This window comes from Danio rerio, chromosome 16 (assembly GCF_049306965.1).
Source record: "Danio rerio strain Tuebingen ecotype United States chromosome 16, GRCz12tu, whole genome shotgun sequence".
Lineage (NCBI taxonomy): Eukaryota > Metazoa > Chordata > Actinopteri > Cypriniformes > Danionidae > Danio > Danio rerio.
The window spans coordinates 58,407,501-58,426,633 of NC_133191.1; the positions used below are offsets into that span (position 1 = coordinate 58,407,501).

General features: G+C 33.6%; 1 protein-coding gene and 1 long non-coding RNA gene across 9 annotated transcripts in view; one reads left to right on the forward strand and one right to left on the reverse strand.

The window, feature by feature from the left end:
• Positions 1 to 19,133, reverse strand: part of cdk14 (cyclin dependent kinase 14) — a 225,176-nt gene that overhangs the window by 117,562 nt on the left and 88,481 nt on the right. For 4 of the 8 annotated variants that reach the window (XM_073925266.1, XM_068214006.2, XM_068214005.2 and 1 more), the window contains 3 exon segments: positions 17,387 to 17,466; positions 16,936 to 17,030; positions 12,244 to 12,306 (listed from right to left, as the gene is read on the reverse strand). In XM_073925266.1, coding sequence (XP_073781367.1) covers positions 12,244 to 12,306; positions 16,936 to 17,030; positions 17,387 to 17,466 — 238 coding nt within the window. 8 annotated transcript variants of the gene reach the window in all.
• Positions 4,809 to 19,133, forward strand: part of LOC141378097 (uncharacterized) — a 61,256-nt gene continuing 46,931 nt past the window's right edge. The window contains exon 1 of the long non-coding RNA XR_012391786.1: positions 4,809 to 5,201. This is a non-coding gene — a long non-coding RNA (uncharacterized lncRNA). The remainder of the gene's footprint in view (positions 5,202 to 19,133) is intronic.

Here is a 19,133-nt window from a genome sequence, read left to right on the forward strand (position 1 = left end):
TTCCGCTGATTGCTAACACACACAGATGAAGCTGTTCAGAACTGATTACATGGACTTTAAAAGCAGCACAGACACACACACACACACACTAGTTGCTGAGTCTTGTGAGCATTACGACTGTAATTTGTCTGTTTGTCTTGATTCATCGCTGCCTGTACCGACTACCATTCTTTGACCACGACTTTGGATTGCTCTGAATCCTGACCATTCTTATAATAAACTGCATGTGGATCCTCAATCCTGTTTTCTAGCGTCCTAGCCTAACATTACAGTAAAACTGATCTCAGAAAATCACTACATGCTTTTCTCCCTCAGACTTTCAGTCAATGCACAATTAAAATGCCTCATCATGACCATCATATTGATGACAGATTTATGACAAGCTGTGTTGTCTTGGTAATTTCAAGTTGTCGTGACAAAAGTATTTTGTGGTGGATTTTTCTGGTGTTTCTGCTTTTCATTCCTAGTTGCATGTTTAAGTTTATCATTATTATTATTATTATTATTTGATTTTATTATAACTATTCTTTTTAAATCTCTGATATTGAGCTTTTTTGTGTTTGCTTTTGGTAATATAAAAAAAGTCTGTTAACGTTTGTACAATATGATTTGTTTCAAAATATTTGAAAATAAAATTGGGTGGAAAAGTATTTATCATCTTTACATTTAAAATGTCATAACTGAGCGAACGACATAATTACAGTTGCATTAAGCATGCATGGCGGCATAGTGGCTCAGGGGTTAACACTGTGGTCTCACAGCAAGAAGGTCGCTGGTTCTAGTCCCAGCTGGGTCAGTTGGCGTTTCTAAATGAACTAAATTGGTGTATGAGTGTGAATGTGTATGGGTGTTTTCCAGTACTGCGTTGCGGCTGGAAGGGATAGCTGGAATAGTTGATGGTTCATTTCACTGTGGTGACCCCTGATAAATAAGGAACAAAGCCTAAGGAAAATTAATGAATGAAAAATCATGCATAAAATCTTGTTCACATTCATGACGCGTGTGTCATATCATGAAACCTTTATAATCCTGATATGTCATGAATGTGAATAAGATTTTATAAATGTAGACTACATCATTTGTTGCTGTTATTTTACATTGGCTAAAGTGGATAAAGTCATTTGAAAGTTTGATTTCACAAAAGCTGGTCATAAAGTTTGGAGTGGATGGATCATGATGACTGCTAAATGACGCAGAGTGTTTCACATCTGTTGGGGAAACGGAGCGAGCGTCTCCTCATTTACAGAAACAGAGTCTGAAAGCACTTTTGTTTTTAATGTGGCGTGTCAATGGAGCATCAGCACCACACCTGCTGTCCTGCACCGGTCTCACGAGAGAAGCTCTTCACGCTCAGAAATAAATACAAAACATAGAGTGAGCGATCAGTATCTGAAAGCCTTTATCCGTCATTACAGCAAGACTCTGAACTGCTTTTGAAAATCCACAGCATGAAATACACCATCAAACTGTCTAGCGTTCAGACAGCAGGAGCATCTGAAACACAACAGCAGCAGATCAGCGAATCTCTGACAGCAAAAACCTCACTAAGATCAAATTACTTCTGATGCATTGCAACATGATAGGCTTGTCTTCCTGAACGTGACGTCTGGCAGAAGGAAGAGCGCTGCTGACATCAGTTTATGACATTATTGGTAATTGCTCAGACTGATGGACCATTAGAGCGATCACAAAACAATCTGCGGCACTGATTGTGTCATCAATGTGAAGCTTTGCTCGTTTCCTCAGATGGTTTAAGGGTTGATCATCTAAACTACTGTCAGCGTAACATTACCTTAAGTATTTCCAAAAACAGAGTGACAGAAGCCACGATAAAACCAATGACAGAATCACTAAAAATGAACAATGATGGACGAGTGATGGAACCAAAAATAGACAGAATAATAGAACCAATGTCAGCGCAAAAGAACCAACATTATATAGAACAACAGAACCAATGACAAAGCAAGAGAACCAATGATAGAGCAATATAACCAATGATAGATATCAACAGATATAATGATCGAGTGATAGAACAAATGATAGAGTAATAGACAACGTAATAGAACCAATGACAAAGCAATAGAACCAATGATAGAGCAATTGAAACCAACGATGAAACAATAGAACCAATGACAATGCAATATAACCAACGATAGAGCAGTAGAACAAATGATAGAGTAATAGAACCAATGACAGCAATAAAACTAATGACAAAGCAATAGAACCAATGGCAAAGCAATAAAAATCAATGACGAAGCAATAGAAACCAACGACGAAGCATTAGAACCAACGATATAGCAGTAGAACAAATGATAGAGTAATAAAACCAATAGCAAAGCAATAGAACCAATGATATAGCAGTAGAACCAATGATAGAGTAATAAAACCAATAACAAAGCAATAAAACCAATGACAAAGAAATAGAACCAATGACAATACAAGAGAACCAATGACAAAGCAATAGAACAAACTACAAAGCAATAGAACCAAAGATAGAGCAGTAGAACAAATGACAGAGTAATAGAACCAATGATAGAGCAATAGAACCAATGACAATGCAATAGAACCAATGATAGAGCAATAGAACCAATGATAGAGCAATAGAACCAATGGCAATGCAATAGAACCAATGATAGAGCAATAGAACCAATGACAATGCAAGATAACCAATGATAGAGCAATAGAACCAATGATAGAGCAATAGAACCATTGACAATGCAAGAGAACCCATTACAAAGCAATAACCAATTACAAAGCAATAGAACCAATGATAGAGTAATAGAACTAATGACAAAGCAATAGAACCAACAATAGACAGAATGATAAAACCAATGACAACGTGATTGAATCTATAAATCTATCTATTATTGGTTCTATGCAAGAGTTATAGAACCAACGATGATATATTGACAGAACCAGTGATGGTGATAAAACCAATGTTAGATGGAATAATAGATCCAATGACAGAGCAATAAAACCAACAACAGACAGAATGATAGAACCACTAGTTGGTCCCTTCTCCATCCTTCTCACATGTAAAAATTAAACCAATGAAAAAGCAACAGAGCCAACGTTAAAACCAATGACAAAGTGATAGAACCAACGATAGATCCAATAATGGACTGATAGAACCAATAATAGATAAACTGACAGATCCAATGATAGTGATAGAACCAATGATAGATGGAACAATAGAACCAAAGATGGAGTGATAGAACCAAATATTGACAGAATGAAAAAACCAATGATGAAGTGAAAGAAGCAACAATAGGCAGAATGATGGATCCAGTGATAGAGTAATAGAACTAACAATAAACAGAAAGATAAGAGATAATGAACTAGTGACAGAACCGATGACAGACAGAACAATACAAGCAATAAAACAGTGACAGAACCATGGATGGACAGAAGGTCTACTGAAAGTCACTGGAGGCTGTGTCTTTAATAAGGTCATTATTATATTTTATTGAAACTCTGAGGACGCAGCAAAGACATATCACTTATTAAATTAAAACTATTTTAACGCAACAGCGTTATATTTAAAAGGGAAACATTAGGGCGATCATAAGCAAAAGACCCCTAGCCTATAAGGGGTTTATGGAATATCTTAAACTGACCAGTAGCTACCTGTAGGTTTTTTTCTTTCCCTTATTTATTTATAATGATTTGGCGCATGTACTCATGCATGATGGGAAAACTAGTGTAATGACAGCAGCACACCATCTTGCAAACTTCACCTCTGCTTTCACTCCGCCCTGAAGCCCCAGCCGGCTCGCTGGCTCGAGAGATAGAACTAATGACTAAGTGAAAGAACCAATAACCCAATAATAGAGCAAAAGAACCAACAACATAATGTTATGACCCCCTCCTTCGAGTCGCAACATAAAAGAGTTCGGACAACAAAAGAATGTATATGCAACTTATTTATTATACATAAAACTAAATAGAACAACAAAATCAACAAACAAACAAATGTCTAGGGGAAAATAAAGAAAATAACTACTTTAACTACACAAATAAATAATGCTAAACAAAACCATAAGGTTGCAGAAATCAAGAGATGGTCTTGACACGAGGCCAGACCAGAAGCTAGCACACACTCGCTTTTATATGGTTTGAGTCAATTAGTGAGCAACCAGGCACCCAATCAGGATCTGCCACATCCATACTGAAATCCTGGGGTCGTCACACCCAATAACAGAATAGAACCAATAACAGATAGAATGACAGTGGCACACCATCTTGCAAACTCCACCTCTGCTTTCACTCCGCCCCGAAGCCCCAGCTAGCTCGCTTTGGCCCAAGGTATTCAGGGGGCTGGAAAAGGCTGGCTGCTGGCCTCGAGAAAGCCCCATTTTGGCCTGATCAGGCCCCGGAAGTGACTATGGAAATGCAACTGGCCCTGGCTTGCACTGGCTCGCTCACTTTAGGTGCGAAAGTAGAAACGCGGCTAATGATAGAGAGAACGAAAGCACCAATGACAAGTATAAAACTTACAATTGAAAGAATGATAAAACCAAGTGAAAGAACCAATAACCCAATAACAGTGTCAGGAAGAAACCACAGATTCAATATGCAGGTGAAGATTTATTTTAACTTCAAAAATCAAAAATGCCTCAGACAGAGGATCCAAAAATATAAAAGAAAAAGCACTGAATAAAACGGGTAATTCAGGCAGCAGTAACTAGTACTGGACTGTAGTACAATAGAATGTCCACAAGGTGGCGGACTCGTGGAGGTGGTGAGTTTCCAGGCTTCGTGGGCGGAGCAGCCGGAAGACGAGCAGCTGCAGGTGGCCGGATGTCGGCAGACGATGGAGTCCGAGCGCCACAAGCAATGACACCGAAGATAGCCTGACGGGGCAGAAGAGAGATGAGCAGAGAGGGCGAACGAAAACCGAAACTAATCTCTATGGAGCCAGATAGATACACAAGACAGGACAGGACAAACGCGGGTCTAGAGCGAGTGAGCTCGCGAAACACACAAGACGGTCTGACAAAGACAAGGAGGCAAGCGAGAATTAAATAGAGGAGAAGATCAAGGAGCTACAGGTGACAATCATTGCTTAATAAGTGAATAACAAGGAGGTGGAGAAAAGGAAACGCTGACGGAAGAGCACATGGCGAACTGTCAAAACAAAGAGCATGTGCTCCGTGACGAAACATGAAGGCGACACGCAAGAAAACAAAAATCACAAACAGGTAGGTCTAACACATTCCTCACAAACAGAGCAATAAAACCAACAACCCAATGACAGAATGATAGAACCGATAAAAGATACACAAAGAAGCAATAACTAAGTGATAGAACCAACCCTTTCTAGAACACAGAACCAATGGAGTGATAAAGCCAATAAGGCAGAGGAAAAGAACTAGAGAGTTTTGAAGAAAGGTAGAGCTGTGCTTTATAGGGCTGTGCAATTAATCGAAAATCAGATTTCGATTATGGCTTCTAACGATTATGAAAAACCATTATTCGAGATAAACGATTATTGCATCATATACCAAAAGCGCGAAAGACCGCGTACTTATGTGTGTGTGTAACACGCACACGCATAAGCACGCGGTCAGCATTCTGTCTCACTTGCACACTGAGACAAGCAGAGGAGCGCAGACATCTAAAGTCATCTTAACGTGAGCGCTTTAATGGTCAAATAGGTGTCAAAACGCGGTGTTTAGTGATTATTCATATTAACCCTCATTTGCGTAATAAATAAACGAGTTGAGAATCAAAAGACACGTGAAAGAGAAACCATTAAAGTGACAATGATAAAACAGGCGACATAAAACTAATCAAACGACGAGAACATCCCTTACTGCTCTTGTCTGCAGGATTTTTGTAGCTAAAGTGTTTTTCTTAGGGTGAAGATGCTTAAATCACAGTTTGTTGTATATTTTTATTATATTGTATTTATTTCTCTTTCCTTTGCAGGGTGGAAAATAACTGTATATATATATATATATATACACACAGTCGAAGTCAGAATTATTAGCCCTCCAGAATATTAGCAACCCTTTTCCCCCAATTTCTGTTTAATGGAAAGAATTTTTTTAAATTTATTTCTGAACATAATAGTTTTGATATATCATGTCTAATTACTGATTTGTTTTATCTTTGCTATGATGACAGAATATTTTACTAGATGTTTTTCAAAATACAAGCATTTAGATTAAAGTGCAATTCAAAGGCTAAAATTAGAGTAATGAGACAAGTCATTGTATAACAGTAGATTCTTCTGCAGACAATCAAAAAATATATTGCTTAAGGGGGCTAATAATACTGACCTTAAAATGGGTTACAAAATATTTAAATCTGCTTTTATTCTAGCTGAAATAAAACTAATAAGACTTTCTCCAGAAGAAAAAAAAAATACAGGAGGAAATGCTGTTAAAATTGCTTGCTCTGTTTAACATAATTTGGGAAATAGTTATTTAAAAAAACAAAATTCTCAGGAGCGCTAATAATTTTGACTTTAACTGATAATCATTTTGAATAATCGTGATTTTACAATTATGACCAAAATAATCGTGATTATGATTTTTTCCAAAATCGAGCAGCCCTAGTGCTTTATCAATATAGCAGTGAAAATGCATACCATATTTCCTGAATATATGGCCAAGAAGAAGAGCGGGCCTAAAACAGAACCCTGAGGGACACCATGGCAACCGTATAGGGCTTTTTTATGGTAAAGTAGTTATTCACTGTGGTATAATTGTCAGGATGTTGAGCGCTGGTCAGATTGTATCGCAGATGCTCTAGTACACCAGCAGCTCCTAATGTTCTGCTCTCCTGAGGTGGCTGTCAGGATCAATTAATGCATGTAAGCGTTCTCATTAAAGTGGCCTGACATGTCGAGCGAATCCCTGCTACAACTCCAGCGCAACGAGGACTCTGCAAACACTGTGTTATTTCTAGAGCGACATATGAGCAGGAGGTCTGCGTTTGGATGGAATCCCAGAATCGGGATCTGGTGTGGGACGTCTGCCGCCCGCAGCTCATCTCTCTGCTGCTTGACCAGTAATTACATTAGCAGCTAACGCCCAGAGCGCCGTCTTTCAAATGCTAATTCCCAGCCAACCTGCAGCAGAGAGTCTAATGGCTTTTATTAGAGTGATTGGGGGATGTAGATCTGAGCGAATGAAGGGCCACAACGCATGAATCAGCTTGATATAATGGGTGAAATTAAAACTGCGGCCATTGTGAGCTCTGTTTGCGCGCGACCATGGGAGCTAATCGCCACTTAGCATGCATTGTGGATTTCATGATTTAATGCCGGAGGAGGCTCAGAAAACATTAAGATATTAAGATAAGGACATGCTCTTGTGTTAAGAAGACAGATGAAGAACATTTAAATGTGCATGACATTAGATACAGTACTGTCTTTGGGAATTTGTGGCCGTTTCTCTTTGCAGTATCTCTCAAGCTCTATCAGGTTGGATGGGAAGCGACGGTGTACAGCCATTTTCAGATCTCTCCATAGATGTTCAATAGGATTTAGATCTGGACTCTGGCTGGGCCACTCGAGGACATTCATGGAGTTGTTGTTGTGCCATTCCATTGATATTTTAGTGGTGTGTTTTGGGTCATTGTCCTGCTGGAAGATGAAGCGTCGCCCCAGTCTGAGGTCAAGAGCATTCTGAAGCAGGTCTTGACAGTGTGGCCATTGTGGCAGCTCTATCATACAGGCCTGATTGGTGGATTCCTGCACAGATGGTTGTCCTTCTGTAAGGTTCTCCTCTCTCCACAGAAGAACGCTGGAGCTCAGACAGAGTGACCATCGGGTTATTGATCACCTCCCTGACTAAATCCTGTCTCCCCTGATCCCTCAGCTTAGATGTCCGGCCAGCTCTAGGAAGAGTCCTGGTGCTTAAACATCTCCCCCTTACAGATGATGGAGGCCGCTGTGCTCATTGCAACTTTCAGAGCAGCAGAAATGTTTCTGTTACCTTCCCCAGACTTGTGCCTGGAGTCAATCCCGTCTTAGAGGTCTTCAGACAATTCCTTTGTCCTCCTGCTTGGTTTGTGCTTTGTTCTCTTGTGTTTCTCATTGACTGTAAACGCTGCTTTATTCACTAATGTTTTATGCGATATTCCAGATTTGCATATAAATCTTTAGACAGAAACATAACTAATGTCCTCATATGCTTGAAAACACAAGCTGAGTGAGAAGCGAGCAGAGTAAAGTGCGTCCTGTGAGTGAGCAAACGTGGTATTGTAAGATGATGTGACAAAATTACAGTCTTCTGGAAACACATCAGTGAGTAAACAGTGCTGCAGGTGAGCCGCTCTCATTCTCTTCCTGTCAGCTTGTCATTTAGCATCAGCTCTCTACTGGGTTGAATTTCAATGAGGGACAGAATGAGATAAATACTTTATGTAAATCCTCAGTGACAAAAACCTGATGAATTCCATAAGCGGCACCTGCCTTCTGCTCGCTGGCCTCATTCCCTCCATCACGTCTTACTTTCACTCCGACACGTCATAAATTAAAGCTCACTGCTCTTTTCACAGCAACGTTCAACAGAGTCATTACTTGTACTGTCATACATTGCGTTTTTGGTTGATTTCTAATGTATTTCAACCAAGTTTGTGGCCCATTTATGTCAAATAAAGTAAATTGCAACAAAGTTGAAAATGCAACAACTTTAAAATTAATGTCAAAGTGCATGCTCAAATATACATTTCAAAGCAAATTGAAATGCAAACATATAGGAATGCACATCATAGGGAAAATTAAAACTCGATGCTTAAATGTGCCATAAATAAATATGCCACAATTAAATGCCATAACCCATGTTTAAATGTGTCACAATGCATGTTTAAAAGTGTCATAATACATGTCTAAATGTGCCAATGCATGCTTAAATGTGCCATAATTAAATGGCATAATGTATGTTTAAAAGTGTCATAATGCATGTTTAATTGTGTCATAATCCAGTTTAAATGTCCACAAATAATGGTGCAATATTAGTAATGCATATTTAAAAGTGTCACAATGCTTGTTTAATTTGGTATTATGCATGTTTAAACGTGCCATAATCCATGTTTTAATGTGCTATATTAATCATGCATATTTAAGTGTCATAATGCATGTTTATATGTTTCATAATCCAGGCTTTAATGTGTAATAATATAAATCCATGTTAAAACGTGCAATAATAATAATAATAATAATAATAATAATAATAATAATAATAATAATAATGCATATTTAAAAAAAGTGTCATAATGCACGTTTGTGTCATAATGTATGTTTAAATGTGTCATTTTCATGTTTAAATGTGCAATTATTATTATTATTATTATTATTATTATTATTATTAATAATATTATTATTGTTATTAACAATAATGCATATTTAAAAGTGTCATGCACATCTATTTGTGTCATAATGCATGTTTAAATGTGTCATTTCCATGTTTAAATGTGCAATTATATTATTTTTATTATTATTATTATTATTATTAACAATAATGCATATTTAACAGTGTCATGCACGTCTAATTGTGTCATAATGCATGTTTAAATGTGTCATTTCCATGTTTAAATGTGCAATTATATTATTATTATTATTATTATTATTATTATTAACAATAATGCATATTTAACAGTGTCATGCACGTCTAATTGTGTCATAATGCATGTTTAAATGTGTCATTTCCATGTTTAAATGTGCAATTATATTATTATTATTATTATTATTATTATTATTATTATTATTATTAATAATAATAATAATAATAACATTATTATTATTATTAACAATAATGCATATTTAAAAGTGTCATGCACGTCTAATTGTGTCATAATGCATGTTTAAATGTGTCAATCCATGTTTTAATGTGCAATAATAATAATAATAATAATAATAATAATAATAATGGATATTTAAAAACATCATGCCCGTTTAATTGTCATATTGCATGTTTAAATGTGTCAATCCATGTTTTAACGTGTAATAATATAAAAGCATGTTTAAATGTGTCATTGTTTAAATGTCCAATAACCATAATAATAATGCATATTTAAAAGTGTCATGCACGTCTAATTGTGTCATAATTCCTGTTTAAATGCATCATAATCCATGTTTTAATGAGTAATAATATAAATGCATGTTTTAAATGTGCCAAAATGCATGTTTTAAATGTGTCATAATCCATGTTTTAATGAGTAATAATATAAATGCATGTTTAAATATATAATAATAATGTTTAAATGTGCAATAATAATAATAATAATAATAATAATGCATATTTAAAAGTGTAATGCACGTTTAAATGTGTCATAATGAATGTTTAAATGTGCCATAATCCATGTTTAAAATGTACCACAGTGCGTTTATATGTTTATGGTGTGTATAGACGCATGTACTGTAACAATGTGGGTGACTGTACACTTGGATGACATACACACAAGACAAAATGCATATTTAAATGCTTATATATTTATTTATACAAGTAACTTTAGCCTGCATCATTATGGGGTTTTGCAATTCATGAAGTTTTAACTTGAAGGTTGAACATGATGTTCCGGCACAATCTGCCCTCTTCACATCCTAAATATTCATATTCAAGTACTTATTAGAAACATACATTTTTAAATCAGGCTTAGTCTGAGAAAGAGGTTAAAAAGTACAAATCAGGTTCTCTGTATGGCTGTGTGAAATTCACAGTTTAATGCAACATTTTATTTGCCATTTGTTTTTGTTTACTACAGTTCTTTTGTTTGTCACAAACTACCCCCCCCCCCCCACCTCCAAAAAAAAATAAAAATATTGGAAATTATTATAAGAGCCAGCAATGAATCAGTAATATGAGCCACATTACATTTAAGATAATTACAAAAATAAAATGCAATCAAATAAATGAATAAATAAAATGCAATAAAATAATATGCAATAAAATAAATAAAAATAAAATAAATTGCAACCAAATGGAATGCAATAAAATGCAATAGAATAAAACAAAAAATGCAAGCAAAAAAACAAAAATGTAATGCACTTTGATTTCCATTGTGTATGAAATGTGCTATTTTGGCCTTGTTAATGCAACGCAATCAAATAAATAAAAAAATGTTAAAAAAATTGTGCCTTTAAGATTTTTTTTCTATTGGCCACAGACACAGATAGGAAAATATATAGCCCTGTATTGAAGAGACTCTACAGATGAATCTGTGTTATGCTAAAATGATCAATCTCAGCTTCTCTCCTCAGTCTCTGCACATTCAGTCCTCTACTAAAACACTGCAGCTGCAGTGAGTGTGTGCTCTTCTTTACTGCTCAATTAAACATGAACACCACAGTCTCGCGTTACACACAGATGCGGACGCTCACTGGACACACACCAGCAGCAGAGGACATTTTCCAAAGGTCAGATGATCAGTGCTGGGCTGATGTTTTTGACCGCTGTGCGTTTGACAGACGACAGTAAAATAGGTCACAGTCTGAACTGACGGCACTTCTGCTCCTCTTCTGACTGAAGAACAGAGAAATTCAAGTGTTCTGGAAAGTCTTTACTCAAGAAAGAGGAAAAACACTTCTGCTTTCATTAGTGAAACATGCTGGATGCTGCAGAATTATCAGTCTACTGGACAAAAACACAAGACACTAATGCTGAAACAAGCAGATCAGGGCATTGACAGGAGAGCAAATCTCGCATCGAAGTCTGAAAGATAAAAGATAGCTCTAAGATTTTGGATTTTTACTTCAAGTTCATTCATTTATTCATATTCCTTCGGCTTAGTCCCTTTATTCATCAGGGGTTGCCACTGCGGAATGAACCACCAACTATTCCAGCATAAGTTTTACACAGCAGATGCCCTTCCAGCGGCACCCATACACACTCATTCACATGCACACTTATACACTAGGCCAAATTAGTTGATCAATTCCCCTATAGCCCATGTGTTTGGACTGTGGGGGAAACCAGAGCACCCGGAGGAAACCCACGCCAACACGGTGAGAACATGCAAACTCCACACAGAAACGCCAACTGACCCAGCTGGGACTTAAACCAGCGACTTTCTTGCTGTGAGGCCACAGTGCGACACCACTGAGCCACCATGCTGCTGCAGATTTTATGTTCAAGCACATTTAAAAACAACCAGTGTCGTCCCAAAGTGATGTAAATAAATAAACAAATAAACTAAATTAAATAAAAGTAGTTTACTTTATTAAATAAAAATTAAATAAAGTAAAACACAGTAAACAAATAATGTAAAATCAAATAAAGGAGTCTCACTGACCCTCACGTTGTCCGGTTGGAGACCGCCGGGGTGTTTGTCCATGTACTGACACAGATCTGTGTGCTGGAGAGAAAAAAACACATCACACAGAGGAAAAACACACACTGCATGCTAATGGCTAATTATATACATAATTAAATGTGTCTTATTATTATTTAATTGTATCATTAATTTCACATTTAATTATTTAGTTTCATTTTTATTACATTTCAGATTGACATTATTATTAGTACAGATAAAATTACAGAGCATTTGAAAATTCAGTTTATACATACATGTATACAGTCAAGCCTACAATTATTCATACCTCTGGCAAATTATGACTTACAATTTTTATTCAAATGTAAATATGTACATCATCTTATTATATTTTGGGAGAAGCCGGTGTCATTTATGCTAAAAAAAAACAACCTGCTGGTTGAATAAAAATAACCTTAAGTCAGAATTTGCCAGGGGCATAATATGTCAGGGTTCTGCCACTCTGGTCTTGTAAATTCTTGTTTTGGTGGCAGAATCCGGACACTAGTCATGTCTAGTCCTGTTGTGCTCGGCTCGAGTTTTCTTGGGTCGAGCACTTGTTTCTGTCTCTGTGTGCGCGCTCCTTTTTCCCCTCACCGCCCGTGACATAATACTGTAGCTCTGTTGTGTAATTTGTAATCAGTATCTTAAACTAAATATAAAAACACAAATAAAATCAAATAGGACCAAATGCAATAAAGTAAAATGCAATTAAATGGAATATAATGCAAAAACAAAATCAAATAAAATAATATGAAATAAAATAAAATAATTACCAAAATAAAATAAAAAAGGACCCAATGCAATAAAATAAAATTTAATAAAATAATATGCAATAAAATAAAATAGGAGCAACTTCAATGCAATAAAATTAAATAAAATGAAACAATGAAATGAAATTAAAATAAAATAAAACAAAATAAAAAAAAAATAAGGAGCAAACGCAATGCAACAAAATAAATTAAAAATGAAATAAAATAAAATGCAATGAAATAAATAAATACATACATATTATAAGACCAAACGCAATAAAATAAAATTAAATTAAATTAAAGATAAAACTAAATAAAATAGGACCAAATGCTATGCAATAAAATGAAATAAAATAAAATAATATGCAATAAAAAATTAAATTAAATTAAAAATAGGACCAACTGCAATAAAATGAAATAAAAATAAAAATCAATTGAAATAAAAAAATCTAATAGAATAATAAATAAAATAAATATGAATAAAATATATTTAAATAAAACGAAACAAAATGAAGCAAAATTAATTAAAATAGGACCAATTGCAATGCAATGAAATAAAATGAATAAAATGAAATTAAATATAATGAAACAAAATAAAATAAAACAGGAGCAAATGCAATGCAATACAATGAAATAAGATAATTAAATGCAGTAAAATTAAATTAAATTAACAAAGCAAAATAAAATAAAATAGGACCAAATGCAATAAAATAAAATAAAATAAAATAAAATAATTTCTGTGTGAAGTTTGCATGTTCTTCCCGTGGATTTCCTCCATGTGTTCAGGTTTCCCCCACAGTACAAAGACATGTGGTACAGGTGAATTGGGTAAGCTAAAACTGTCCGTAGTGTATGTGTATGTGTATGAATGAGTGTGTATGGATGTTTCCCAGTGATGGGTTGCAGCTGGAAGGACATCGGCTGCATAAAACATGTGATGGATAAGTTGGCGGTACATTCCGCTGTGGCGACCCCAAATTAATAAAATGACTAAGCCGAAAATAAAATAAAAAATAAATTTAGACCAAATGCAATGCTCTTTATTCTGCAGTGCTGAAGTGGCGCTGACATTAGCAAACACCCGCAGATAACCGTCTTTTCCTCTCATGAATAATGCAGTCTCCCCCTCAGATACGCCTGTCCGTCGCCGTCAATCATTATTAAGCGCTCGCCATGCAAAATCAATTGATTTCCTGGGTGCGAAAGCCTCTGTTTGTTATAATGTGGCCGGAGTGTATTTTCTGAGATGAGATCGCAGCGGTGGTCTCAGATTAATATCTACGCTACACATCACGACTCTCAACGGACCACAGCTATCAATAGCAGAGCCGCTGTCCAATCTTCATGTTTTGATTGTTTTCTTTGACACCCGACGTGTTGGTTTAGCGCTCATGAATAAATCAGACCTGCGGCGCAATTTCACACCCATCCAATTTAGTGAGAGCATGTAGATCGCGGAGGAGAAATACTGTTTAGCTGAGGCTAGAGGACGCAGGAGTATCAGAGGAAGAAAAGCACATGAGCAAAATATAATGAGGCTAATCGGGGATTGAGAGCAAAACCTCTGTGATGCTGATCTCTCAGAGTTCAAACCTAAACTAAACACACGAGAAAGCGTGAAGATAGAAATATAATGAAGTATTAATAATAAATGCACCATATTGGAAACATCTTATATTGCAAAGTTTTATTTTACTGCAATAAATATTACAATATGAATACAGTTTTAGAAGATCTGGGGAGTCGTAACAGTATTCGGGTACAGATCTTGAATAATCCCAATGCAAAAAAACATGCTTTTCTCACTTTGTTTTATCTTGTTTAGGGTTCAAATATTATTAAAAATATTTAAACTATCATAAAAATATTGTTTAGTTTTCATCATCAGAAAAAATAAAGAGGTTTTGCTTGTTTTATGGAAAAGATCTGACACTGGGGGAAGTGAAACAATCTTGTTTTTGCTTTGAACTGTAGAGAGTTTGGGTAAAAAACAAAAAAATTCTGTAAACTGCGCAAAAAAAATCTAATTACATTTAAGTATTAAAAGTGATATTTTTTATGCAGAAGCATAAAATAAAATGCAATAAAATGAAATAAAGTGCAATACAATTAAATTAAACCAAATGCAATGCAATAAAATTTAAAAAAAATGCAAAAAAACATGCAATAAAATAAATTTAATAAAATAAAATACATAAAATGCAATAAAGTTAAATAAAATAAAATGGAATAAAACCAAATAAATTGCAATAAAAATACATTTAATTAAATTCAATGCAATACAATTCTAAATTAAATTAAACCCCAAGTAAAAATATTGTTTAGTTTTCATCATCAGAAAAATAAGTGATTTTGCTTGTTTTAAGGAAATGATCTGCCAGTGGGGGGGAAGTCAAATAGTCTTGTTTTTGCTTTGAAATGTAAATATTTGGGCTAGAAACAAGACACAAACTCTATATATTGTGCAAAAAAACTAACTACAGTTAAGTATTAAAAGTGAGCGTTAAGTAAACACAGAAGCATAAAATAAAATCCAATAAAATGGAATAAAAATGCTATAAAATTAAACCAAATGGGATGAAATAAAATGAAAAACTAAAAAATAAATAACACAAAAAATGCAAAAAAATAAAATACAATAAAATTTAAATAAAATAAAATAAAATAAAAACGCAATAAAAGTATATTTAATAAATGCAATAAAATGCTATTGAATTAAATCACAAGTAAAAAGTATTGTTTAGTTTTCACTGTCAGAAAAATAAGAGATTTTGCTTGTTTTACAGAAATAATTTGCCAGTGGGGAAAGTCAAATAATCTTGTTTTTGCTTTGAAATGTAGATATTTGGGCTAGAAGCAAGACAAGAATTCTAAGTAAGAAATGTTTATTTGCATTAAAAATATAAATTCCATATAAATACAGCGATTAAATACAATTATGTAGCTCCTGCTCGACTAGAATTCAGACTCATTGCATATGTTGCGATGTGATTATTGCAGATGCGCACATTGTGATATCGATGCTGAAACCATATATTCTGCCAGTGGGGGAAGTGAAATAATCTTGTTTTTGCTTTGAAATGTAGATATTTAGGCAAGAAACAAGACAAAAATTTGAAGTAAGAAATGTTTTTTTGCATAAATCATATAAATTCCATTTAAATGCAGTGATTACATATGCTGCGATGTGATTATTGCGGATATGCACATTGTGATATCGATGCTGAAACCATATAGTGTTCAGTATTGAATTCTATATATTGTGCAAAAAATAAATACAATTAACTATTAAAAGTACAAAATAAAAAAACAAAATAAAATGCAATAAATTTTTCAAACCAAATGCAATAAAATAGATAAAATAAAATACAAAAAATCCATTAAAATGCATTAAATTAAAATAGAATGGAATAAAATGAAATGCAATAAAATTCAATTTAATCAAATGCAATACAATAAAGTGCAAAAAAATAAAATAAAAAATGCAATAAAATATAATAAAGTTAATAAAATGCAATCAATAAATATAATTAAAAGCAATGCAATAAAAGGTAAAAAAAATTATAAAATTATAAAATTTCATGAAAATAAAATAAAACCCCATATCTATAATCCTCAGTCTATGCTGACATTATCTTCAGCAGCTCAAACACTCTAATGGCTAATGGACAGACGGCTGCTTCTCACTCAGGACTGCTGTTTATGCTAATGGGGGAGAGATGGGCACTAGTGGGCGGGGCTTTCCCCCTCTGATGACACGTACAAAGGGAGAATGTCAATCAAAGTGTTTCTGCAGACTGTTTATCAAGTCTGATTATAAAAAAAAATAAAGAGTAAAGTTATAAAAAAAATTTTAAAAGTTTAAATAAAGAGGTAAAGTTATCGTAAACTATAATCTATAAATGATTATTCCGATACTCACCACATACTCGAACACCAGCGTGAGGGTTTCTTTCGTGTGAATGATGTCGTGTAGCAGCACAATGTTGGCATGCTTCAGTCCTTTCAGCAGAGACGCTGCACACACACACACACACACACACGCATCACTTTCACCGTTAGCAATTTCAGAGGCCGATATACATGTACAGTCAAAGTCTGATTTATTAGCCTACCTGAATGATATTGTTTAAGGGGGCGAATAATAATAATGGGTTTAAAACAATTAAAAACTGCTTTTGTTTTAGCCGAAATGAAACAAATAAGACTTTCTCCAGAAGAACAAATATTATAGGAAATACTGTGAAAAATTCCTGAATCTGTTCGACATCATTTGGGAAATAATTGAGAAAGAAACAAATTTACAGGAGGGTTGTAACTGTAAATTATGCTGATTATTAACCAGAAACAAAACATTTTGCATTTAGCTTTACCTTCTCTGATGGCTGTAAATGGTGTTCCTTCTTCCTCCTGCAGACGAATCACTTTCAGAGCAACCAGTTTCCCGTTCACCCTGAAGACACAGAGAAACACACTTTTTAGCTTAAACTGATCTCTGGTACAGCAGTGATCCTTAGGAAATACCACAGTAAAAGTCTATTGGACCCCTGGCGATAAGAGAACAGACTGACTGCAAAGGCTTAATTCCCAGGAAACACATGAACTGATAATAATGCATGCGTTGACATTTTCTGTAAGTCACTTGAAAATGTCTGGATAAAAGTGAATCAAGCGCATAAAATTGTGTGAAAATAAAATAAAGTAAAATCACAAAAAATAAATAAATCACAATGAAATAAAACAAATCACAATAAAATACAGTAAATCAACAAATTCAAATCACAAAATCATAACAATATAATACAATAAATTATTATAAATTATAATAAATCACAATAAATCTAAATAAATACAGTCACAATAAAATAAAACAAATAAAAATAAAATCACAATAAAATAGAGTAAATCAAAATAAACAATCACAAAAAATTCAATCATAGTAAAAAATAAAAGTAATGACTATAAAATAAAATCATACCAATATAAAAAATTACAATACAAATCATAATAAAATAGTATATCAAAAAAAACAATCACAAAAAATAAAATAACAAAATAAAATAAAAAATTACAATAAAATACAATAAATCACGATAAACACAGTAAATTAAAATAAAACACGATTACAAAAATTAAATCACAATAAAACACAATCAATCACAAAAAATTCAATCAGAAACAGAAAAAATAATTATTAAATAAAGTAAAATATATTAAAGCCATGATAAAATTCAATAGAATAAAATAAAAGCAAAAGTAAAATTAAATATTAAATTAAATAAATCACACTAAATTACAGTCTCAATAAAATAAAATCACAACAAAAATACAAAAATCACATCAAAATAAAATAAAATACAATACAATAAATCACAATTATATAAAATATTTTTAGGGATACAAAACAGAAAAACAAATAAATAGTTTAGTTCAGTGGTGTCCAATCTCAGTCCAGAAGGGCCGGTGTCCTGCTGAGTTTAGCTCCAACTGGCTTTAACACACCCCTCAGAAAGATTTAATCTAGTATATCTAGAACATATAATTAAAATATAATAAATAAAATAAAATTACAGGAAAAAATGTTATAAAATAAAAATAAAATTGTATTAAATAAAGGAAAATAAATTAAAGTCATAATAAAATAAATTGAAATAAAAAGTCAACGTAAATGTTAAAATAAAAAATCACTATAAAGTACAGTCATAATAAAATATAATCATAAAAAAAATCAAAATATAATTAAATATTTTAGGGATACAAAATAGACGAACAAATACAGTTTAACAAAATAAAACAAAATATAGAAAAATGGAATTTGGAGAAATAAAATAATTCATAGGGTCTGGTTAATGAGTTTTATGAAATAGCTTTAATAACTAAAACAATCAGACATTTCATCATTATTGTTTTTATTAAAGTTTAATTAAAACAGTATAATCAAATCTAGATATACTTTATTAAAACAGAAAACTGAATAAGGGAATAAAGTGGAGCATTTAGGATATGGGATGAGATTTTATCCAGTGCAAGTTACAAGTCTCTGTTTTTAAATGGTGTTTAATCAAAGGAACTGATGAGTTTTTTCGGAGGTGGATTCATGCATTTAGTAATAAAATGCAG